We start from the raw sequence: 25032 nt of genomic DNA, 5'->3' as shown, positions 1-25032 counted from the left end.
AGAAATTCGGTTAACACTTATGTTTAGGGTTGCCTGAGGCAGAAGACAAGATGCAGAAGCTGACCGGACTACTGGTTGAACGTTACTTCCGCACTGCATCAGGATGGTGTTGTGCACCACACTTGAGGACAGCAGGCCGGCTTAAGAGGTGCAGGGCAGCACATAAAGCTCTAAGCAGACAACACTTCACTGCCACGTGTACCCCCAGCACTTGGAGCCCAAGGTGCCCACCTGATTCCACCTAATGGTAGGGCTGGCCCTGCTCCAAGCTGTTTTCAAACACAACACAGTTTGTGACTTTTTACAGTATAGAAAACTTTATTGACCAATAGTAAAAATACATATGCCAAATTGCAGACATTTTTTTAAAAAATCAGATGTGCCAATAAGAGAAAAATTGTTTTTCCACAGAGAATATTTACAACTTTGAAAGTCGCTCTAGTTATTGGAAGAATAGTATGTTCTGAAAATAAGGAAATATCCAGTTAAACCACCAATAGTCTTTGTTAAAGGCAATAAGTTACAAAGTTATAAAATGCAGAGAACATAATACATTCAAAATTCAATACATTGTTATAACAGGAAACAATTTGATCCATCAGAACTATCTTCCTTATTCAGTTGCCATTTACATTTCTTTTCTATAATATAGTTTTACTTGGTGTCCAAGACAACCAAATGATGTTGCACAAAGTGGAATGTTGAAAAACAAAGAAACTGGGAGTGCTTTCTTTAAAAAAACCACAAAACCACTTACAAAGACGAAGAGCTATAAAAACAAGTGAATGTTAGTGTCATAGATAAGAGCTCAGCTATAATCACCCTTGTCTCTGTTAGCACTACTTACCTAAGAGCGTAAAATGCAGTTGGGCTGAGTAGCCAACAATAATTTCTGTAAGACAGCAGGAATGGCAAAAAGTGCATCTGAACAAAGGCACAGTGCTTTGCTCTTTCCACTGAGCCAAATGTAATGTATATTCCTCACAATTACAATTCAGAATGAAAGGGGTGCTTACAGGACAGATTGAAAGGCTCCCCCCCCCCCGGCATTATCCAACACTTGTTCTATTTAGAAATTCAACACTTGTTCTATTTGGAATTTTAAATTCAACAACATCAAGGCAGCTTTTCGTTTGGAACTGAGGAATGTGCAGTTAAAATAAACGAGCAGGTGCTGTGGAAGCAAGATGCAGAGAAGGCCACCTTCTTTAAAAGAGGATTAGACAAATTCATGGAGAATAGTAGCTATCAGTGGCTACGAGCCACGAGGGCTATGTTCTACCTCAAATGTTGGAGGCGCTGTACCTCTGAATACCACTTGATAGGAATGACAAGTGCGGAGAGAGTACTAGTGAAGAAGTTGGGGCTTCCCACAGGCATGTGGTTGGCCATTGTGAGATCAGGGTGCTAGACTAGATGGGCCTTTAGCCTGATCCAGCTACAGAACCTGAGCACACAAGGAAAATGACTTTAAGATGGAGCAGCTACCTCTAGTTCAGTCAGAGGCTTGGGGAAGGCATGGCAGGTTTAGCAAGGCAGGTTTAGCAACTCATCAGCAGTGGCTGAAGAGGAGAAACAGATACATTTTGTTTAAGGAGCAAAATATTACAGTGGCTTATTGGTGCAGGCTGCTGAGAAGCATTAAATTTATGGCTGCCGTGGCAACAGGGCTAACTGTAATCATTGACTCCTGACAACAGGTGAGGACTATTATCCCAAGATGGCTGCACACAAACAACTTAATTTATTTTGCTACCCAGAATTAGTGCATCACAAAACATTAGCTTTCACTAGACCCACAGCAGATTAGTCTTCAAAATGCAGTTGTTAAAGTCACATTATGTAACTATTGTAAACTGCACAGCGTATATCATTGTGGGCCAGGCTTTTGACTCATTTTTTATCATTACAGCTGACTTGGAAAAGATGTAGGGCTCTACCACATTATGCTGTGCTTGGCATAAGGAGACAAGACCCTGTGTAAAATCCAGGAAATATCATTCTAAAGTATAGGGGCATCTTCTGCAGCCTTTTAGCAAGGAAGCACAACTGCCCTACTCTACCTGCGAAAGCAACAAATTGTAAAGAAAGATGAAGAGAGACTTGGCTGTGCTTCCTTCTGCTCTTTTATGAGAAGTGGCAAAGGGCAAGAGTACTGCTACAACATCCAAATTGTTTGACTTATTTTGCTTGATTGCTATGCATGCAATCTAACTCAGTGCCACAATACCTTAGTTACTAGGGCCATCCAGTCAAAAGGGCAAGGGGATTGGAAAGAATACAACATTCCTGAGCCACAGCAGGGTTGGAGATACTGGAGCCTGCGGTCAGTTAAATTGAATGCAGAGGAAATATGATCCAGTGAAACTGCAAGTGACTTCAGCATCAAAGGGGAAATACCCAGGACAGTTTACCCAAGCCCTGCTAAGCATAATCACACCCTTTCCTTGATAAATGTCCTGCCCTTGTGCTTCAGAGCTGCACAAACATACACTCAGTATATTTATTTATTGAATTTGTATACCACCCTTCATTCAAAGATCACAGGGTGGTTCACAACATAAAAATACAAACGAGAACACAAAATATGTAACAAAAACATACCAATAACCCCCCTTTCACAAACATATTTAAAAGGCCATCCATTGCATGTTAATCAGCCCAAGGCCTGGCTATAGAAAAACATTTCACCTGGTGCCTAAAGAGATGCAATGAGCATTCCATAAACAGGGAACTACAGTAGAAAAGGTCTGTTCTTGTGTTGCCACCCTCTGCACCTCTTGTGGAAGGGGCACACAAAGAAAGTCCTAGAATGTTGATCGCAGGATCCGGGTCCTTGATATGCACCTTTCTAGACAAGCAGCAAACCCCAACTGCTGCAATTCAACTGAATTTAAATTTAAGAGACAAGCTTGCTATTTCCAGTCTCTACAGGATATCCTACCAGTTTCTTCCTAAACAAGTGAAAGCAAGCTTTGCTGTAAGACTACTGGATGTTTTTTATATCATTGCCAGGTACGGACACGGCGCAGAAATCCCAAGGGCTAGTGGGAATAAGCTTAAAGCACCAGGGTTGGGAGCCATGAAAGTTGTCTGAATGGTCTTTACTGCCTTGACCCAGAATATCTAAGCAGCCCAGGGGCTGTTTTACAGCTCTGGAATAAGTGCTATATTATGGAGAAAGCTGCAACTATATCAGGTAGAACCAGACAGATTTGGTTTTTGTAGATTCTACCTGTAGACTAGAATAGTAGAAAGTGCTTGTTTTAATCAGTTGATGCTTCAAAGCTGATTTATTAATAAATGAACAAAAAATGGACTCAGAAATCACAAAAAACGATGTTTAAAATGCAAAGATCAGGACTGAATGACTTCTAGCAAAGTAACACACAGTTCTCCCATTTTGCAATCTAATAGAAAAAAGTAAAAAATATTTATACGTTACAGCTTAGATCCTCAAAACTACAAAAGGCTAGGAAATTAGCTTCATAGGTACTGTGATCTATATGTTCTCTCAAAGGCCTATTCTGATGGGGGGGGGGGAAAGAAAGGGAAGGGAAAGGAAGGGAAGGGAAGGGAATGAGGTTCAATAACCAGTTCATGCAGAATCTCACTTTATAAAATATAAGCTACTATTAGATTGTGCTCAAGCCTCAGATTTGAAAGGTACTACCCTGAGTAGAAATACTGAGGTTAAGTAAATTCCAATGTTATTGCCTGTAATATCTGAACAGTGCTTGGCTTCACCACTCCCCACCTTACCTTACTTGAGCATAATAACAATAATAATGAAGGGTAGGAGACAGGTATATAACAAAGCATCCTGTCATGTAAGAGAAACAATTGATCTGTGCTATACTTGTATAAAAGTAGCTACTTTCAAAACTGGATTTGATTCAAGAGTCCCTTTCCATTTCAGTGTTTAGACCATAACATAAAATATTACTACTGGCCCAAAAATTATGAGCCATTGCACCTAAGATTTATTTTTTTATTTTTTTATTTTTTACGAAAATAGCTGGTCTACTAGACCCAATACAAATACCTGCACAGAAGCATCTGCACCAGTGACCACCCAATATTCTTACAATACAGTTGTAATTCATAAAGACAGTTGCACAGCTTGGGCAGAGGCAAAGGCAGGGTCCCTACTACATTTCTCAGCAGCATCCCATGGGCTGTTGGACCACAGAAGTGGATGTACATGTGTACTTGCCAGATGTGATAATAAGAAAGGGGCATTTGAGAAATCCCCATTTCACAAAAGAACCCCTCCCCCCCAAAAATAAGACAAATGAAAAATTCAACCTCGCCGAAAACCAAAATAGGGAGATACCTTGGTAAATTCCATGGGGGGCTTCTGGGGGAGATGTAGTATCCACTGGCACCATACTGGAGAACCTAGGGCTAAGGGATTCTCTGGCCTGCAGGTCAGAGCTGGCTGATAAGAGCAGCAAAGGCAGACACTGGGCTATGCTTCAGCCACAAGTGCTCAAGTCATTGCTTGTACTTTGCAGCTTAAGCCAATTCTCCAAGAATGGGACCATGGTGTTATTCTCACATGTTGCATCAGCTTTCCCCTGCCCCTGTGTGACCCACCTATTTATGATACAGTAAATAGCACTGCTAGAAGGAGGTGGTAGTTTTATAACACAGCTCAAGATACCTTCCATCTCCTCTACTGCAATGCAGTTTGACATAAAGGTTATAAAAAGCAGTACTTACTTATTCATCATCTTTTTCATATCAAACTTACTGCTAGCTAGAACATGTCCAAAGTTTGAAGAAGAAGCTGTTGCTAGGCCCCTCACAATGCAATTTTAGCTTTACCTGAAGTGCGACCAAGGAGGGTATTGTGGCACCTCCTTGCAAAGCAGAGCGCAACAGTCATTTCCAGTGTAACACAGATTCCATCCATGAGCTGAAATGACTCACGTAGCAGTTTCGCCTTTTTAAGTGTTTGAACTATGACCAGACTCCTGAGCTTTCCTTGAATCTGAAGAGGAATGGGCAAACAAGACTGACCCCTTGGGACTGCCTGGCTGGGAAACATCAAGGTGCGGATGACCAACTTGGAGGGGAAGGGATTCAATTAGATCACTTCTAGGAGTTGTCCTGTTATATGCATACAAAAGAAAGAAAGAAAAGGCATTCTATATTGAAACAGATGATAACATCTTTTTAAAAACACAAGGTCCTATGAACTACTCAGAGAATGATGTTACTAGGCGGCCTATATAATTGCTGTAAATCAGGGATGGGGAATCTATGGCTTCTAGTTGTTGTTGGTATACTAAAACTCCCATCATCCCTAACCATTGGACATGTTGGGTGGGGCTGATGGGAGATGGAGTCCAGCAACATCTGAAGGGCCACAGTTTCCCCATCCCTGCTGCAAACAAAACAAACACTCAAGTTTAAAAAATCGGTCACATATTTGACAGGAATTGATTATTAGACATGCAGTTTTCAACTAAAGTTTTTGGGTAGCAGGGATGGGAAAAGCCTTTAGTAGAAAAGCTGCTATCACTCAGAACTAACAACATGGGCTACATTTGTCTTTGAATCAGGCATCAGGATCAGTGTTAGAAATTGAGATATGAAAGCTAGGAGCAAAATGGCACCTTAAACCTAGGTTATGGGAGTAAGAATGGAATGTTTTTTAACAAGTGTGCCTATACAAAATACAACGCTGAAAATGAATAAACTGCAGCTAAAATATCATGTTCATTTTTCACATGGTCTACTCCTTCCCCTGCCCACCTCCCTAACATTCTTCAGAGAGTGGGAAGGGGGAGGCAGAAAAAGTCCTCCTTTCCTCCCACTCTGCAATTTTAATCTGAAATTTTAGGCACAGTACTGTGCCCAGAGCTCAGAAACTGCTTGCACTAATGAAATTCCCTGTCACATAACACGCCTAGAACAATGGGAGTTTCAAACACTGATCAGGATTCTTACAGTATAACCCAGCAAACTCCAGATCCTGGTTCAGCGCCAAGAGCATGGGACCTTTGTCTTTGCGACATGATTGGCTACATTGTTAAGAAAGGCTTAATGAAAATAGAATATTTGGGTATCAAGATGGACCAAAACACAAATTTAGCTTCATTAAAGTAAAATAACATTTGTTTTCATAATTTATCAGTGTGCACTGAATTTTTACAATATTTATGCTGTTTTGTGGGAGTGGAGTCTTTTTATAGATGCATAACTGAAATGTAAGGACACTGAGCCACCTTGTGCAAACCTAAGTCAGGTCTCCCAGATCTAATCCAAAGGGAGTGCACAGGCTCCCACACTGGTTCAGAGTCTTTGTCGTAGCAATTCATCCAACTGGGCCCTTGATTTTCTCCTGAACTGCTTAGAGGTCTCACTGATAATATCTTCTACTTTGGCTTGTCTCCTCTTAAATTCTAGCCAAGTATCTGAACAATTACACCTTGCATTCTATATTCAGGTGTTCAGAGGTGTGGTGTCTAAGACAATGTAGCTACCTTTGCTTAAAGATTGGTTTAGGTGCCCACTCCAGTGCAGATGATGCAGCTCCATGGGATAAAAAGCTTTGTTTGCAAGATTTATTTTCCATTTCCTGCTATTTTAAAGTAAAATGCAGTATTTTTCTCTTCTGATGGTAGTAACAACTAGCATGCAATAGTTAAAAACACATAAAATTAAGGGAAAGGCAATTACCTTCCTTCGACCATTCTTTTCATGCTTTCAGATAAGCTGGCAATATCCTGTGTGTTGTCTGCCTTCCCTCTCTTTTCTAGCTGTTCCAAAGCCACTTTAGGGCTAGGTAACATGTGCAGTGCACTTTGTTCGCTGCAGGCAAACTCTTCCTCTTTCACTTTCTGGCTGGCCGTTCCATCTGCTTCCATCTCTCTCTCAGATGTTTCAGGACAGCTTTTGATCTCAGTGAACGTGTCTTGGCTTAAGTAATCATGGTTTGCGATGGCCATGGCAGAAGTTCCGTGATTGGTTGTGACAGCTGTACTGGTCCCCATTGACTTTGAAATCACCTTCAGTTTGTGAGAGCTGGATTTGTAGTGCTTCTTTTTGTGCTTCGCTTTAGAGTTGTGCTTCAAGAAAAATTCACATGACTCTTGCAATACTCTTCGGCTTTCACTGATTGGACTGATTGGGAGAAGACAATACATGGTATTACAACCCTGAATGCAATGCTAATTGCTAATGCTAATTGCATTCAGATGTGCAAACATCTTGCTGAAGTCATTGTCAAAACTACCAATTTTAAGATGTGACAGACAGCTCTCTTAACTCATTTTTTACTTTCTTTCATAGAATTCTAGAGCTGGAAGGGACCCAATGGATCATCCAACCCTCTGCAATGAAGGAATTACAGTTAAAGAATCCCTACCAGATGAACATTCAGCCTCTATTTTAAAATCTCCATTAAAGGAGAGCCTACTGCCTTCTATGGTAGCCTGTTCTATTGTCAAACACCTCTTACTGTCAGAAAGGTATTACTAATGTTTAATCAGAATCTCCTTTCTGGTAATTTGAATCCATTAGTTTGGGTCCTACCTACCCTCCGGAGCAGGAAAAAACAAGCTTGCTTCATTATCCATGTGACACCCTACAGATATTTCCAGCTGGCTATCATATAATCTCTGCTTTCTCCAGACTAAACATATCTAACTCCCTCAACTGCTTCTCATAAGGATTGGTTTCCAGACCTTTTATCACCTTAGTAGCCTTCCCTCTGCACATGTTCCAGCTTGCCAATATCCATCTTAAAACTGTGATGCCCAGAACTGGACATAGTCCAACTGTGGTCTGACCAAGGCAGAACAGAGTGGTAATTATTATTTCCATTGATCTGGACACTATCTTTCTGTTGATGCAGTCTAGAATTGAATTAGCTTTTTTTGCTGCTGCATCACGCTGTTGACTCATGCTGATCTTCTGGTCTACTAAAACCCCTAGGTCCTTCTCACATGTACTGGTATCAAAGCCAGATGCCCCTCCATTTATATGGAGCAAGTCTATAAACTATTTATTGCTCCACTCCCATCTTTACAAAGGGGTGGAAATATCTTATCTAGTGCACAAGATCATGCTACAGTCCTTTTCAAATGTTTTCATTACAAGAAGGGACCTGAGAGTGCATGATTTGCTCCAGGACATTGAGCAAGTTAACTGCCAAGTTGGCACCACAGGCCCATGTTCAATATTCTATGCAAGTAGCATTGGAGCCACAATCCTGCAAGTATAAGAAACTTAGTTCTCCCTTAATTCTTACTTACTCAGCCACTCTCTTGGTACAGAAAACACACAACTTTATCAGACACTAGGTCTGTTGGGAAGTTTTCTCCACCTGTATTTTATCTTTATCCATGTCTTCATCTCTTTGCCCTTCAATAACTTCCCTAGTGAATCAAATGAAAGATCCATCTGGTTCTATACCATGTTACTTACAGAGGCAGGCAGATATTTTTATTTATTTTATTTATTGAATTTATATACTGCCCCTGGAGGTTTCAGGGCGGTTCACAGAACCTGTGAGAAGCTCACAAGAGGGACATCAGGGTAATAGCCTCCCTTGCAACTAGTATTCAAAATAATATGATCATGATTAACATGCAATATTATCATGATTAACTTGCTTCCATCATCCCTAGCTAGCAGGACCAGTGGACAGGGATGATAGGAACTTTAGTCCAAAAACAGCTGGAGACCCAAGTTTGGGAAACCCTGCTCTACACTTTTGACCCACTCTGCTCCTTAGTCTTCACTCTTATTGCCTGCCCTCACCACAGAATCCTAAATTGCCTGAAACTGGCTTTTCACTTTCCTCACATAATCTGTATCATTTGCCAAAATTGTAGCCATTAATGCATTGAAGTATTGGAATATTCATCAAATCACAGCAACTCACTCAGTGGCCAGAAATGGTGCTCCAGGTTTCACATTACTGCATAATATGGTTGTACATGCAAGCAACAGTAGTTTTTAGTTTAAAAAATTGCAATATTTACCTTAAAGTAACAACACTCGGGATGTGGGTAAATAAATCTGACTACCTGGGACAAACTAGCAGGGTAATAAGGGGTTGTATTTCGGTAGAGAACATCACTTTGCTAAGACACACATATGAAATAGCTATACAATAATGGAAAAAGAAGGAATATGGAAAGGAATATACATCTTCATTGTAAAGGAATGTGGGCTGAAGGAGTTGAAGATAATTGCTTGCAAACCTTGACTAAAGAAATTTAAAGAAATACAGAAATCTAAAAGCCACATTAAGAATTCAGGATGCAAAGGAGAGTAATGGAAAAAAGTATTCCCAAGGGAACTTACACATAGTCTACATAAAACTGTTCAAAATATACTCCAGAAGAATTTAAACTGAAGAACAGACCACTCTGTGGGAGCTTAGAGAAAATATTATTCTCAATTTCTCCTCTTCCTGAGATCAATCTCCAAATAATTATGCAATGCCAAGCATCAAGAAAGACTATATAAAAATATGGCATAGCATTAAAACATTCATGCTAATAATACAGGCTGTGAGAAAGCAGATACAAAATTTGACCAAGTCAGACCCCTGCTGCTCAGGATTAAACTGCTCAGCCTCTTTTGCAAAAGGAGAAAAAATGGCCAGTTTACCAAGGAAGATTTGGTTTGGGAGGAAATTCAGCATCTGGCTAACTACAGCTTTAAAAAAAAACCCATGCGAGGGCACTTCCAGACCTTGCAGTTGGTATTGCCCATAAGTTCCAATTCACTGCAGGTTCACATGTGAGGGAGGGAGGCAGGGAGGCGGCACTTAAACAATGATGACTACAGGAAGTTCCACATCAAAGATGAGAGACCACATGTTTTCGGGGGTGGGGATTTTTTAAAAACAACCTGCAATCCTATGAACAAAGTCAGGAAGCAATCCAAGATGCATTCTCTCTCTCTCTCTCTCTCACACACACACATTTTTAAAACACACCAATTAAAAGTGCCCACTAATTTTATATTGTTGTTTTTACAATAAATATTACCACAAAAAAATGTGCCTTACTCTCTTTTGCGATTCCTGTTGAAGAAACTTGCCCATTCTGAGCAAGTCTTCTTGCTTCCCACCCAGAAAACTGGAGAGATGCCAACTATTAAAGTCATAAGGTATTTCATCAGAAACAAAATTATTTCTGGCCTTGCCAATATCTTGACCTGGAAAACAATAACCATTCATTAAAAATACAATAGAAAAATGGTTTTCCGACCCTATACTTCAAAGCAGAAAATGAATAGTGATTCAGAAGTTTGCAGTTTTATATCAACTAAGCTGCACTCAGGCTTAAACAACTTTAAGCAAATGAGAATACTGTGCCTATGCTACACACTTAAAATAGCTTAATCACATTATGTTGTCATCGAAACTCCAGAAAATGAAATGCTGCAAGTGTAAGCAGGGATAATATGATGCTATGACACAGTACTGAATGGTGTGATTTTAATTTATTTATAAAATGACACAAAAATAAGAAATAAGCCTCAGGGTAGGGAACCCAGTCTGTAGCCAACTTTGGCCTGCCAGGGTCCCAGTTCGGCCTGTTAGGCACTTTCTGGCAAAGCACCCACACCTGCCATATTTGTGAGGCCAGTGCCTGCATGACTTCAAAGGAACAATGGCGAGATTAAAGTGAGCTCCCCACTGTTCTTTTGCTGGAGCAAGGAGTGCTCCCCCTGCCCAGTAGTTGGTGGGGAGTGGAAGTTTGCCTTGCTCCAGGATCATGATGGGCTTTGCATTGAAACCCCTGCTAGAATGGGGGAAAAATGTATTAATAAGAGAAAAAACAGAACACTTTAGAGTTAAGTTACTCCAGCATCACAAAACTACAATTCCAGAAATCCCTTAGGAGAAGCCTGAAGAAACTTCTTTAGAACTTGCCTGTGTTCTTAAATGTTGAAGGCAGATACAGTTAAGTCACAAAAAATGTGGCCACAGCTGTATAGAAGGAAGAAATGCATAACAAGTGTAGCTAATTCTTCTAAAGTACTCAGTACTAACCAATTTCTTTAGTGATACTCTGTACAGTAACACAGTTGTGTCATCTGAGTACACAGGAAAGACGAAGGAACTGATGGGCTGAAGTTAATTAGAGGTGGCAGGATTTTCAGAGTGCCTTGGGGGTATGTACCAGTGTCTTTTCTGCTGTTCGCTGCAAAATTAATCCACTCTCGTGAAGAACAGGCTCAAAAAAGGGCAATGATATTTAACTCAAGAGCTAACTTGTCTGTCTTACCTAGTGCTCAGATTTTTATTTTGTATAAGCTTGGCCAACTCAGGTCTCTCCATTACCACCCTGGCCTATTTTTATTAGCTTGAGGATCATTAACTAGCTGATGCCAGAAATATTATTTTGAGTAAATAGTTATTTTAAAAAGCTTCGACCAAGCTGAATGTAATAAAGTAATAAAGTAATACCACTAAAAAGGAAATGTTCTGCTATAAGTATTTTTGCTTAAATAATCCTTATGTTGGAATAAATGCAGTATGCATCTAGGTTGGGATAGTCAAAGTGGTCCCTCTTGATGTTGGGGACTACATCTTCCATAATCCCTGACCATTGGGCTGTGCTGCCTGGGGCTGATGGAAGTTCACATCTGGAGGGAACTACATAAGCAGCCAAAATGAATTAACATTTCCGTAGTTATAACTAGATCAGAGGTTGCAATCTACAAGTATAAACTTCTGTTTTCATTTCCCCCCCCCCCATTTTTGCATGACTTAAAACCTCACTTTAATATGCAATGTAGATAACTTTCCCATCTATTTTAGTGGGAAGAAAAACATGTTTTAAGCAACAAACAGATGGGTGTAAAATCTGAAGGATTATTGTCAGCAGCATATTAGTTTTGCTGTTGTTTTTAGACAGTCTTTTTAAATTTTCTTCTTAGGAAATCATAGCTAGAAGTCACTAACATCTTCAAGGAGGGTTCTAAAGAGAAATTTATTCCATTGCTTTGTACTCGGAGTTTATACTTTCTAGGACAATACTGATCGAAGAAAGACTGGATTCCGCATTGAACACTAGGGTAGGACCACTCAGAGGCTTTAGTAGCACTGAAGAACAATAGACAAAGCAGTATCACAGTTGTTGCTGCAATCAAATCCCCAGCATTGCATACATGTGCAGCAGCAGTAAGAGATATCAATATTCTTAATTATTGAGGTATAAATTGTGCAAGTATTTCACCCTTACCTGATAAGGGCAAGGTATATGGAACTTAACACAATGGTCATAAACCCAAGTGGTTTCCCAGATCTTCCTGTACACCTGCTCGTAGATATAACATCCCAAGAGCATCACTAATGGTACCAGGTATAAGCCACTGAAGACACCGATTCGAATCATGAATTTTTTCAGCTTTTCTTGATTCCTGCCATCATTCTGTATAACTTGCCGCACGTGATTTAGAGAAATTATGCCTGCTAAGAGGAGAGACAATCCAACAAAGACACAAAGGCACAAAGGCAAAAGGACAAAGTATCTGGAAGCATCCAGGTCATAGAGGCCAACGAAACAAACACCGCTGATGTTGTCACCTTCCACTTTGTTCATGGCAAGCAGCATAATGGTGAGAAAGCCAGGCATGCCCCAGGCAATTGCATGGAACCACATTGCCTTTTGCTCAATAGCTTCACAGCTCCACTTTCGTCCAGCAGCTAGGAACCAAGTGACGGTGAGGATCACCCACCACACAGTTCCAGCCATGGTGAAAAAGTACAGAGCCATAAAAACAATTGTGCAGGCTTTGTTCTGAGAACCAAGAACGACTGTCTCTCCAAGCTGCAGTTTTTCATCTACCTTGTTACAGGCAGTTCTGTTTCCCAGGACAAACCCAAGGAAGTACACCAGAGACACTATGCTGTAACAAACAGAATAGTATATTATTGGCCTCTCTGGATATCTGAACCGCTTAACATCAATCAAAAACGTTAGGAATGTGAACAGAGTTGCGCAAAGGCAAAAAATTGAAACGATCCCAATGAAGCTTTTGGCGACGTCTAGCTCATGATTACTGAAGTACATGTTGGGACAGGGGGGTGCACACTGATCAATTCCCAAAAACTTGTAGCCTTGGCCACTGGAGGTCTGCAGATGACGTGGACACCAAAATCCATAATCCCTTCGGGGCTGTCCTGGAGTCTTCTTAGTGTCATGAGATTTTGTAGTGAGAGAAGGAGTGACAGCAGCAGTTTCATCACAATCCTCCAACCTAGAAAGGAAAGAGAAAATGCAGAGGCACCACTCATTGCTATTTGCCTAGAGGCTCAGAGCACATGCTTGGTTATAAAACTAGACTGGGCCTGGGATCGCAAAGAATAAAAACGGATTTTTTTTAAAGGAAACATAACCTCAATTACAAGGGTGAGGAGCCTCCAGCTTGCAAGCCAATCTTGCTCCATCAGGGGCTCCAAGATTGCGCAGCCAAGGCAATAGGATTCAGTCCCTGTTTGCTGATTTGGCAGGGATTAAAACCCTGGACAAAGGTGCCCTTTGAAGCAGTACATGCCTACAGATCTGAGGGAGCAGTGAGGTACACATGAGAGGAAATGCTTGTCTATGCAGACCCCAGAGCAGATAGGTTTTTAAAATAGTTTTCATTAGCACTTTGTACAGGGCCTAGAAGCTAACAGAAAGCCAGTACAGGTGTGCTAAAATAGCTGTGGCCTTTGCCAGTCAAGAGGCAACCCGCAGCATTCTTCCAACATCTTTCAAGGCAGCTCCAGGAAGAGTGAACTGGAGTAGTCACTGTAAGAGTTTTCCAAAGCAAGTATAGCTGAGGCCAAACACTTGCCTGACAGATGCAGCCATAAAATCATAGAATTGTAGAGAAGTAAGGGACCATGAGTGGTGCTGGAGGAGACTCTTGAGAGTCCCATGGACTGCAAGAAGATCAAACCTATCCATTCTTAAGGAAATCAGCCCTGAGTGCTCACTGGAAGGACAGATCCTGAAGCTGATGGCCACCTCATGAGAAGAGAAGACTCCCTGGAAAAGACCCTGATGTTGGGAAATATGGAGGGCACAAGGAGAAGGGGATGACAGAGGACGAGATGGTTAGACAGTGCTCTCGAAGCTACCACCATGAGTTTAACCAAACTGCGGGAGGCAGTGGAAGACAGAAGTGCCTGGCGTGCTCTGGTCCATGGGGTCACGAAGAGTCGGACACGACTAAACAACAACAACAAAGGGACCATGAGAACCATCTAGTCCAGCCTCCTGTAAATATGCAGCTGTCCCATACAGGGATCAGACCTGTAACCTTGGCATTATCAGCACCATGCTTTAACCAACTGAGCTACCCAGGCATGACTGGCCACTGCTTCCATTGCTTTATGTGTTGTATAACACATAGATTTCTTAAAAAGTATTAAAGCTATTTATAAATGCTTTTAAAATAAAGTGGCCCCCAAATGCACATGTTGTCCTTTATAGGAGATATCATATTATGTGCTTGATGACCATGGCAGAATAAAAGGCAACAATAAAGTTCTCCTTTCAAAGTGCTTCATCTTTGAGGAGATGGGGGCTCAAGGTATGAATTTTTCCTAATTCTTCAGAGTCTTCCTCACCTCAACTACTGTTTACCAACTACCATGCATGCTAGTCCTGTAATGACCTCTGTTTCCTATATGGATGAGCAAGAATCCAAAGCACTAAAGAGCTTGTACAGAAGGGAACAGAAAAGTTGAACTGTCTAGGTTGAAATATATATGCAAAGCGAATTTGCTTATTCACTTCATCAGATACACTTGGTCCAAGCATACACATAAACCTGGCAGTGCTTCTCTCCCCTTGAAAGAGCAGGCACACTCTTCTCATCACAAATAATCTTGGGGATTATTCACAACTGTTCCCCCTCAGTCCAATTCACAACTGTTCCCCCTCAGTCCAATTCACAACTGTTCCCCCTCAAAAAAAGGGGGGAATGGAAGAACCGCATGCATTCGGGGTGATGGGTGTCATCATACAAATGGATTACAACGAAGAGCATCCGTTTATACAGAAGATCATCTGTGTGGAGGAGGCACACACGCTGATATGTAACAAGCAAAGAGAAGTTTATTGCATGAATGTATGGATTAGGACTTTGTCTTAGGCCAGAGTAAAATCCATTGGAAATAAAGAGAATTAAAAACACTGTACCTGCTGCATTCAAGTTCCTCATTCCAATTAATTCCAAAAGTGTTTATCACTTGTTTACAGTCAGAGTACACTCTTTCACAGAGACTTCGGCATGGGTGAATCACACGCGATTGATCCAAACAGGCAGGCACAAATGCTTTGCAAAGAAATGCATGAATATCTGGTGAGCACTGGACATTCAGAAGAGGAAGGAAATCCTTTGGGAGAGGGAAAATGATACTTTGATTAGCACATCTACAAAGTTTTCTTGTAAAACTGACACTGTCTTGTTACAGAACTTGAGTTACAAAAGATTAGTAAATCATGAGATTTCAGAAGTGGAACAAGTGTTTAAATGGAGGTTGAGGGCACTCCAGCTCATCTTCTCTCATCTGCCTTTGCCAATAGCTATGTTTCACATTTCCCCATCTCTCCTACTGCTGCTGTTGCCCTGCATAGGGAAACACAGTCTTCAAGGCAATGCCAGATTCCTAGAGCATCTTGCTGAGCAGAGGAGAGGTAACTTTGGAAGTATATATAAAAAAAACTGGAGTGTGCACCGAATTGAAAGATGTGACTACAAAACATTGAATTTGGACATTTGCATCTTGCAATTTCTTTCCAGTTAGATTCATGCAACTCCCATCTATCTTTAACATGGTCAACATAAAACTTTTTAAAACATCAGGAAGCAGTTGGCTCCAGGGAGAACCACAGAAGCCCACTGCAGCAGCTGCTAAAAGCCCATAGACTGTGCAAGATTTCTGGAATTTAATTTTGACAGAAATGATCAACATTACTAAAGAAACTATTGTTTCTTGTCCAAAATTAATGTTACTGAATATTTTTTATGAAACCAATGTAAATATATTGTCAAAAAGAATTGGTCCTTTATATGATCTTGGCAGCAAGAACAGTCATTGCAACTCAATGTAAAACAGCCCAAAATCTTACACTGGACACTTGGTACCACACACCTCTGGAATATATGTATAGTGGGGTAGAACCATGCATAATTTGAGATTTCAACAAGGACTATAACTTCCAGACACATTTTATATGATTTAGCATATAAGAACCATCATTTCCAAGACAAACCTCTTTGAAGACAAGCCTGGTAAATCTAGAACTATACTTGATAATCTGATAACGCTGACAGTCTTTACCTGGACTTTGTTATTTTAACCCATGAGCAACTGTACTCATGCCTATTTTATAGTTTTGTTTTTCATCTTTTAATTTTCATCTGCTGTTATAATTGTTCTCTTTGCTCTACAGTGGTGCCCCGCAAGACGAATGCCTCGCAAGACAAAAAACTCACTAGACGAAAGGGTTTTGCGGTTTTTGAGCTGCTTCGCAAGACAAATTTCCCTATGGGCTTGCTTTGCAAGACGAAAACGTCTTGCGTTTTTTGCAAGTTTGTTTCCTTTTTCTTAACACCGTTAATACAGTTGCGACTTGACTTCGAGGAGCAACTCATAGAAAGCGGTGTGGTAGCCTTTTTTGAGGTTTTTGGCAATTTTTGAAGCTTTTCCAAAACTTTTCCGACACCGTGCTTCGCAAGACGAAAAATTCGCTAGACGAAAAAACTCGCGGAATGAATTAATTTCGTCTTGTGAGGCACCACTGTATATGCATTATAAAATGAAATAATAAAAAACTTGACCAAAAAAGCAAGCCCACAGAGCAAGAAATTCAGCACCAAAAGGCTTTTGAGAGTTTCATTCTATAGGCATATATAGACTCTTTGTTTAAGGAATGTACACATAGAATGACTTCATCATGATCAAGGTGTCTCCCCTGCCAGGTAAGTAAACATTCGAACTAGTTTTATCCAACCCATCTTATATAAGTTCCCTGGGTGTTCAGAACAACACAACATATCCCTATTACTATAGGACGAAAGCCCAGAAGTCACATATTCAATCACCAGATTTTGCGCTGCCATGATAGATATTTGTCGAAGGATGGTCTATGCTACAATTCAGTCCTAAATTGAAGGCCCATATTGTTAGATCCACACTTCTGAAGCCTCACCCCATATAGCTGTTTTAACTGGTCTTTTTAATTTTTATTATCAGATTTTACTCATCCGTTATTTATGCCTAATTAAATATTCTATGTATGGTATATGTTTTAATCTACATTTGGTTCTTGCTCCCATTTATTTAACAATTATCCGCTTAGACTCACAATGTTATGCTATTTATTTAGATGTTTTGCTTATGCTGGTCTGTGACCGTAATAAAGTAAATTCAATTCAAAAATTCAATTCAATGACTTCATCTGCTTATTTTATTTCATAAAATTTATGCACTGCTTGACTGTAAAAAAAAAACCCCTCAAAGTAGTTTACAAGATAAAACAAAAAAAAATCAAGGGGGAAAAAATACAACCCTACTTGAACACATACAAAACTTAAAATACTAAAACAGATTAAAATTACTTCAACTTTCTAAGCATCTGTGTAGGCTTGTTTAAACAAGAATATTTTTAGCAGGCATCAAATGTTGGGGGTGGGGAGATAACGAGAAATAAGTGTATATGTATTTATATACACACAACCACACCTGACAGCAACAGTTGGATGAGGAAATGTAGCTGCTGCCACTGTAATAAATTCCAGGTTTCTACTGTGAATACTCTAGTAGTCACATCATATTTTGTTTCTTGTAACCATGTTACATGTTTAATTAAATATCCAGAGCCCTATTGCTCACTTTGCATTCGGTAATTTCCTTCTGCTAGTTGTTAAAAGTGACAGATGATGCTTTCCAAAGTACCAGGTTCTATACTTACCTAAATGAAATAATTTTATTTTGCTTATTATATTCAATGGCCATCTGGAAGATGCATAAATAGACATGTTTTCCCTTTACTGTTCATATACATTAAATAGGCCAACTGGAAACTTTCTATAAACATGGAAAGTCCACATTTCCCAACAACCATCAACAACAAGAGCAGAGGAAAACACATTCTCTAGTTGAATTGTTAGCATGGAGGAATGCACAATAACTGAGATCATTCCTCTACAGGAAATTAAGAATTGTTTCTTAAGTATTTAAAGAGGGTTTTGTCTCTCAGGGTCTGGGGAAATTTGGTGTTCAAATTACTGCTCGCTGAAGGAAAGAGGAGAGAATGGGACTGTACACTGCCTCAGCAGCAAGGCCTGAGGCAATCAATAACCCAGTGTTTCCCAACCGGTGTTCCGCGGCACACGAGTGTGCCGTGAGACATCGGCTGGTGTGCCGCGAGATGCCTGGAGGGAGGCGGGCGAGTCGGGCGGCGAGAGGCGGGGCGGCGGCGGCGAGGAGAGGCCGCGCCTCCTGCTGCTGCCTGGCGCTCCTCCTCGCAGCCGGCAGCGCTGCCTGGGCGCCTCCGCGCGACTCTGCCTCGCTGGGTTTGGTCTCCCAGCAGAGACGGGTCACACGCGCACCTCCCTCCCTCCCTCAGCCTGCGCGGAGGGAGAGCCAGAGAGAGGCATCGCTCCTGCGCGGCGGGAGAGGGAGCAGCCGGAGCGATGCCCCAAACGAGCTGAATTCCGAGCGAGGGACTGAGGGGGGAGGGAAAAAACTTTCACTTTTGTGCGTCCCTCCCGGCGTGACGCTGCGCGCTGACGTCACGGGGCGGGGCTTTAATGGTGGTGTGCCGCGAGATTTTTTTTCAGTAAACAGGTGTGCCGTTGCCCAAAAAAGTTTGGGAAACACTGCAATAACCACTGCAATAACTTAATTTAGGTTCCAATCTGAACCCCACTTACCTTAGGACAAAGAAACAGAAAGAAACCATGGGTTTTCTTTTCCCCAGTAGTCCTTGGCGCTACTTAAAATTTGGTTTTGTACCTAACAAAGTTTATCTAATTAAGTCCACAAACATGCTCAAGACCACCCAAAGAGCTTCATGTATATGTATGTATTTGAATCCAAACTTCTCCTGGCTAAAACCAGCAAATTATCCCCTACATTTACACCACACTATCAGGATCAAGATGATGTAATTATTGCAACTTTCAACATTTATACACGGCATATTCACAGATGCAACTGCCTTGTGATCTTAGAACTGTGAAGGTGTTTCTCTGGGTTTAATGCAAGTGAAATCAGTTGAAAGGTTCCAATCAAATGCCAGGGAGGCCATATGAGTGACAGACAAGGCAATTACTTGCCTTAGGCTAGAGTCCATTAAAGTTTCATTGTCAAACCATAGTTTTGTAACTGAACATTCAGAAGCGTTCTTCCCCTCCCCTTTTGGCTCTCACCCTCTCTAGGTCAGCACCTCAAGTCCTTGTCTCTGGTTACAAGCCAACTATGATTAGTGGTAATGCAATCATGCCAGTTAGATGTAACACTGACCTCAATTAAAGCTAATTAGGAAGGGTGAAAGAAGAGGAGTAGGCAAGCCTATGGCGTGCTCATCATTACCAAACTACAGTCTGGCAACTGGGCACCAAACCATACTAATGAGTCACCAGCAAAATTACTGGATCCAAGACAGCAGCATGGGTTTCTGGGTGGAATATAAGATATGTCAGTCTACTTACATCAGCCACTGCAAATAGAAAGTTGTGCGCACAGGCACTGCACACACCAAGGCCACCCCTAGTGTCCATAAGAGGACCTTGACACCTCCCAATCTGGCAACAGCAGTATCCCCACCCTCCTGCTGAAATTAGGTTTCAAAAACCCATCTGTGGTAGCCCACAGTGCTTTGGCAGGGGTGATGAGTGGTGTTCCACAGCAAGGCGAGAAAAACCCTTCAAAGCTGTGAGCCATTAAAAAAATGCTCCCTATGCTACAATTGCTGTGGCATGGAGGAGGGGTGGTCTTCCTGTCAACTGCAGCTGGGGAGAAAGCTGAACAATGTGGCCTTGGAACTTCCCTCCCTAGCTGCACTCTCCAGAAATATCACACTCATCCTTAATTAGGCTTGGGGGGAAATTAACCCTTTTCAAGTCTAGCTGCTTGGCTGAGGGAGAGTGTGTGGGCGCAGATGCATCACATGTGTGTAAACATATGTATGCATGTAAGTGTGTCTGTGCTGCATGCATGTGCATGGATAGGAGGGGATAATCTCTTGGCTAGGCAGCTAGTGCACCTTTCAATTCTTACAATGGTGAGATGAAGTGTGACTGGTGCCCACAACCTTTTCTCAGAAGTCTACCTGCATCCACAGGCCCAAAAGCGTTAGCAACCCCTGGTCTAATGTATTAAAGTTAAAACACTGGACTTGGAAGCTACACACATTCAGCAAGAAAAGCCACATTTGCGTGAACTGGAGGCGCAGCATCATTCACTTTCTCCAATAGGAATGAATGATGTTTAAAAATAGCTTTTCTCTTAATCACATGCATTATCCCTTTCTAACCTATGTATATGCATTACTTCACATAAAGCAAGCCTGACTTCCAAGCTAGCTTTTCAAACCTCTACAACTTAAGTTAGGGGACTAATCATTCTGCTTTGCAATGCAACTTCCTAGTAAGCATGTAACACATTACCTAATTAAACTGTTTGTTAAGCAACTGTGACAGTACTGCCCATACAGACCTCTAGTTATATTTTAAGTTTAATGGACCATGTCCCAAGAGAAGTTTCAAGATCCAGAGCAGCTGGAGCACTCGACTTTGACCAGGGAGAGCTGAGTCCATATCCCCGCTTAGACTGAAGAGAGTGAAACTTTGGGCAGAGTCACAAGTTTCTTGCAAGGTTGGGGTAACTCCATGCATACAATGAACACAGGGGCCATGGGAACATTTAGAATTTTGACAAGAGTGTTGCAGTCTCCAACCCAACTGGTTCCTTCTCTCACCTACCAACCTTATACAGAAAGAAAAAGTACGCCTGTACATCTACCAATAGTATCTCTCAACATGGAAGTGGCAACTTCTGAACTAAAGAAATAGAACAGTATGCCATAGGATTTTAGCTGGGTCATATCTGAGAAGCCTGTGAGCGTGGGATTCGGCGGGCACCTTTTGCGCCTCCCCCACTCGCGGGGAAACCCGATTTCGGGGATCCGGAGCGACGTGGGGTGAGCAGCGCGGTGCTTCGAATCATCTGCTTCTTCCACGGAGCGAAGCCGCATAGCTGTTGTCGGAGAGCGCTGACTTTTTCCTGTGGACAATTTGACTCTAAAATAACTACCTGTGAGTAGAGCTTAATCGGGAAAATTGGATTTTTAAAAACGTCTAATTTGGCATCGGAACGGGGAAGGTTCAATACAGGAAGTCCGCCTTCCCCTTTTGTAAATAGACTGAAGCAATTGAGGCTGCAAGCTGAATTCTTGGAAAGCCTTTTGTAAAGACTAAATTTCCATAAGTAAAGAATACAATCCTCCCCTTGGAGGCAGAAGAAGGGGGGGGGGAGTTGTGGACTGAGTCTGCCTGCGGAAGAGACCAAGAGAGGCAAAATACCGCTGCTCGGACCCTGGGAACGGGCTGCTAGTCGGTCCGACGTTTGGTGGGATGTTTATTGACAGCGTTTGGATCATTCATTGACAGCTAGCATAAGAGAAGATACATTGTTTCTACTGTCTCCAGCAGTGAAAGTAACTTTGAAATTAGTTTTGGGTCGTTTCAACTGTGCCTATAAGAGGATATTATGTATCAATACAAATAGAAACTGTTTCCCTCTAGTGGAAGTTCTTGAAGCTGGCGGCTACATAAGATCTGGGCTGGGAAATTTCAAGCGGTAAGATAACACCCGTGAGACTGTGAGATTGACCTTGAATCTATTGAGTGTTATGGCAGATGGGAAAGACGGAATGTCGCCAGAAGAGGCCTTAGCGGTTGTATTAGTGAAAATAAATGACTCGCTGGAACAACTTCACAAGAAAATGGATGTGATAAATATGAAAGTGGATGCTGCAAATATTAAAACTGACTTAATGGTAGAAAGTTTAAATAACCTGGGACAAAAGGTGAATACTAATATAGAAACCACCCAGAAACTGATACAGGAATCTATCCTGATACGGCAAACTGCGGATGAAGTTAAGGAGAAAACCCTTGCTGCTGAAGTTAAAGTAATTCAACTGGAGAGAGTCCCATCCATTCAAGGACAACTTTATGAATTCAAGCTGACACTGGTTTTGACTGAACTTAAAGAGAAACAGATGAAATTGAGGATCAGAGCCCTACCCGAGGAAATGTGAATTTATTCAAGGGCAATTGTGAAGGACGTTGGCTTGAAGAGAAGGGGGATTTGGAATCAGGGTTAAATTGGAAGTGGTTATTCTTGGGCCGAGTTGTTGTGGTGGTGGGGATGAGGGTTGCTGTGATGTTGGGGATGCTGTTTTTGTTTCAAACATTGCAAGCTTTGGATGGGAGGGATTGTTTCAGGAGGTGGCAGAGGGACGTCTCTAGATTTGTTTGGCAGGGCAGGAAGCCCCGAGTAAAACTTAAGATATTAACGGATGCTAAAGGAGGTGGTGGACCTGCCCTGCCAGACCCCTAAGTTTTGTTGTGAATCATCTGCTTTTTGCTGGCTGAGAGAATCGGCAGAATCCGAGACCAGGGAGAAGAGCTGGTGGAAGAAGACTGGAAGTTTAAAGACTATTTATAGAAATATTGCAAAATTAATGAATGTTAGAACACAGTTGGAATGAAGTTATATGGCTTTAGCAGAAATGTTATAAGGAATTAAGTATAAATAGATCAATAGAGTATTAAAGGGAACAAAATAAGGTTAGAATGTGTTAAGATAATTATAGGATAGAAAACAGGGGAAGATGGAAAGGAATTGCTGAAATAATTAATTGATGTGGAATACAAAAAGGGAGGTGTGAGGAAGTCGTGGAAATAAGCGAACGAAAGATATGACATTGAAATTGTTTAATATGTTTTAAATTGTCTTTGTTTTGTTTTATTTGTCTTATGTGTTAGTTTTGTAGTGTTTTTGTATTGTATTGTGTTGTTTTTCGTTTGTTTGTTTTTTGTTTTTTTCCTTTTTTCCTTTTTTGTTTGTAGTGTTTAAATTTAATTTTTTGGAAATTCAATAAATATTATTTAAAAATAATAATAAAGAGAAATGCGACTCACACAAGGCTGCCCATCAGCTACTTTCCATACCCAGAACTAATTTTTATAAATTCATCTCCATCATTAAGATTCAGTTATGTAAAGCAGACAGCAATGTTCAGTTGATACATTAAAATGCATTTGCAGTTATCTTAGCAAACTGATGGAATAGCAAATCAATCCTTAACTTCAAGTGATAATTTATTCTCCCTACTTGCAACTAAGTTAGAAATTCATTTGGTCAGAGAGAACCGCTAAGTACAGATTTATGAGTAACTGAGGAGAGTCACTTGGGTGTGAGTTATGACGCACCATTAGCAGTGGTTTTAGAGTTTATAATACTCATGGTCATGGCTCTGAACACTGACTTCCAAGTAGGAACTTAGGTCTATCTAAGTTTCAATCTAGTTATCAGATGGCATACTGAACTGCAATTTGATGGGATACATGTGAAAAGAGCTGTCCCCTCCTTGCACAAATACAAAAGCTTAATATTTTTTATTTTTCTTGAGAAGCATCCTCAGATGCATGCAGAAAAACAACCCCAAAAGGTGCAAGAAGTCATTTTTTCCTCCATATCAAGTGAGCATACAGGCTGCTTGCACTAGCAGCTTATCCTGCTATAATGCAGGGATGAGGAAACTTTCAGTCAGAAAAGCAGCCCCCCATTTCATTACCATCCTAAGGTAAAATGGGAATTGCTGCTGTGTGCTCCCACACCCTCTCACCACTTCTGTCGCTGCACCCCCCCCCCCATCACTGCCGGAGCAATTCCACAAAGCGTTGCTGCTTGGCTTCTCTGCCCAGGAACAGGGAAGACAAGGTGCAACACCACATGCTGGAATGCCTCCCTCTCACTGGCAAGAGGGGAGGGTATTCTGGGGATGGTGGAATCAGTGGGGTGGGCTAAACACTGCCTCTTGTGCTTCTGCCACCTGAAGTGGGCACTTCATACCACCTCACGAGCCGGCTGGCTTTGGTCGGAGGGCTGCATTCCCTTCTGGGAAACCTTCCAGGGGTCACAGGCGAAAGTGGGCAAAGCAAAGGACAATGAATATTTTATTTGTACAGTATACTAATTCCTACATACCCCTCTCTATCTTCTATCCAGGCAGGCAAGAAACATTATCAGAGCTCAAGGACACATTCCAGTCAGGAACAAACACTCAAAGGAAGGAGCAAAGCAGAGCCAATAACTGAGCTATTAGTCACAACTAAAAGTGGACTGCATTGATTTGGCATGAAGCAGTTTCATCACCAGTATGCTGATGCCACTGAGCTATTACAACAATATAAAACAGACTGCTTAAATGTATGACAATTTAGCCTGACCGAAAGCATGATGCAAAGTTAACCTATCTGAAACAAAGAGGCATTATAGAAATAGTTTTTGAGGACTATCAGGATAGCAATTTCACAGTAGCACTGCATGGTGCAGAGAATTATCTTTATGGATCAAAACAGCTTAAACCTATTATTTCGGTTATCAACTCTTCTACTTGTTTAATTTTCCCTTTCTTCCATCATGTGCTCTCTCTGTATGTGCTGGTCTTTAAGGTGTTACAAGACTTTTTGTTGTTTTCTCAAATAGTGGCAGGTGGATACCCTGGAAAAGCTCACAATCAGAGAATGACGACAATGGCTAAAGACATAAGACTTTTAAAGGATGAGTCATCATCATCATGCCATTATCACTATAGTTACCATTTTCTGTACCTTTTCAAGTTCTTTTTGTAGGACTACACAAAAGTTGCACTAAGTATTCTAAAGTGGGTACACTATATTTTTATATTGCTGTACTTGCTGCTGCTTTCAAATCCTCTCCCTACTAATTCCAACCGAAAGCATACAAAGTATTCC

The 25032-nt window shown here is 41.2% G+C and overlaps 1 protein-coding gene across 5 annotated transcripts in view; it reads right to left on the bottom strand.

Annotated features, from left to right (window-relative positions):
• Nucleotides 1–290: 290 nt before the first annotated feature.
• Nucleotides 291–25032, bottom strand: part of FZD6 (frizzled class receptor 6) — a 29358-nt gene continuing 4616 nt past the window's right edge. For all 5 annotated transcript variants that reach the window (XM_081205935.1, XM_081205939.1, XM_081205936.1 and 2 more), the window contains exons 3-7: nt 15174–15370; nt 12222–13239; nt 10037–10185; nt 6691–7134; nt 291–5115 (exon numbers count right to left, since the gene is read on the bottom strand). In XM_081205935.1, the coding sequence (XP_081062061.1) occupies nt 4953–5115; nt 6691–7134; nt 10037–10185; nt 12222–13239; nt 15174–15370 (1971 nt within the window). In that variant the 3' untranslated portion in view covers nt 291–4952. The remainder of the gene's footprint in view (nt 5116–6690; nt 7135–10036; nt 10186–12221; nt 13240–15173; nt 15371–25032) is intronic.

This window comes from Podarcis bocagei (assembly GCF_964188305.1).
Source record: "Podarcis bocagei genome assembly, chromosome: 8".
Taxonomy (NCBI): Eukaryota; Metazoa; Chordata; class Lepidosauria; order Squamata; family Lacertidae; genus Podarcis; species Podarcis bocagei.
Note: the sequence above shows the minus strand (reverse complement) of the source record. Positions and strands in the feature narration are given on the sequence as shown.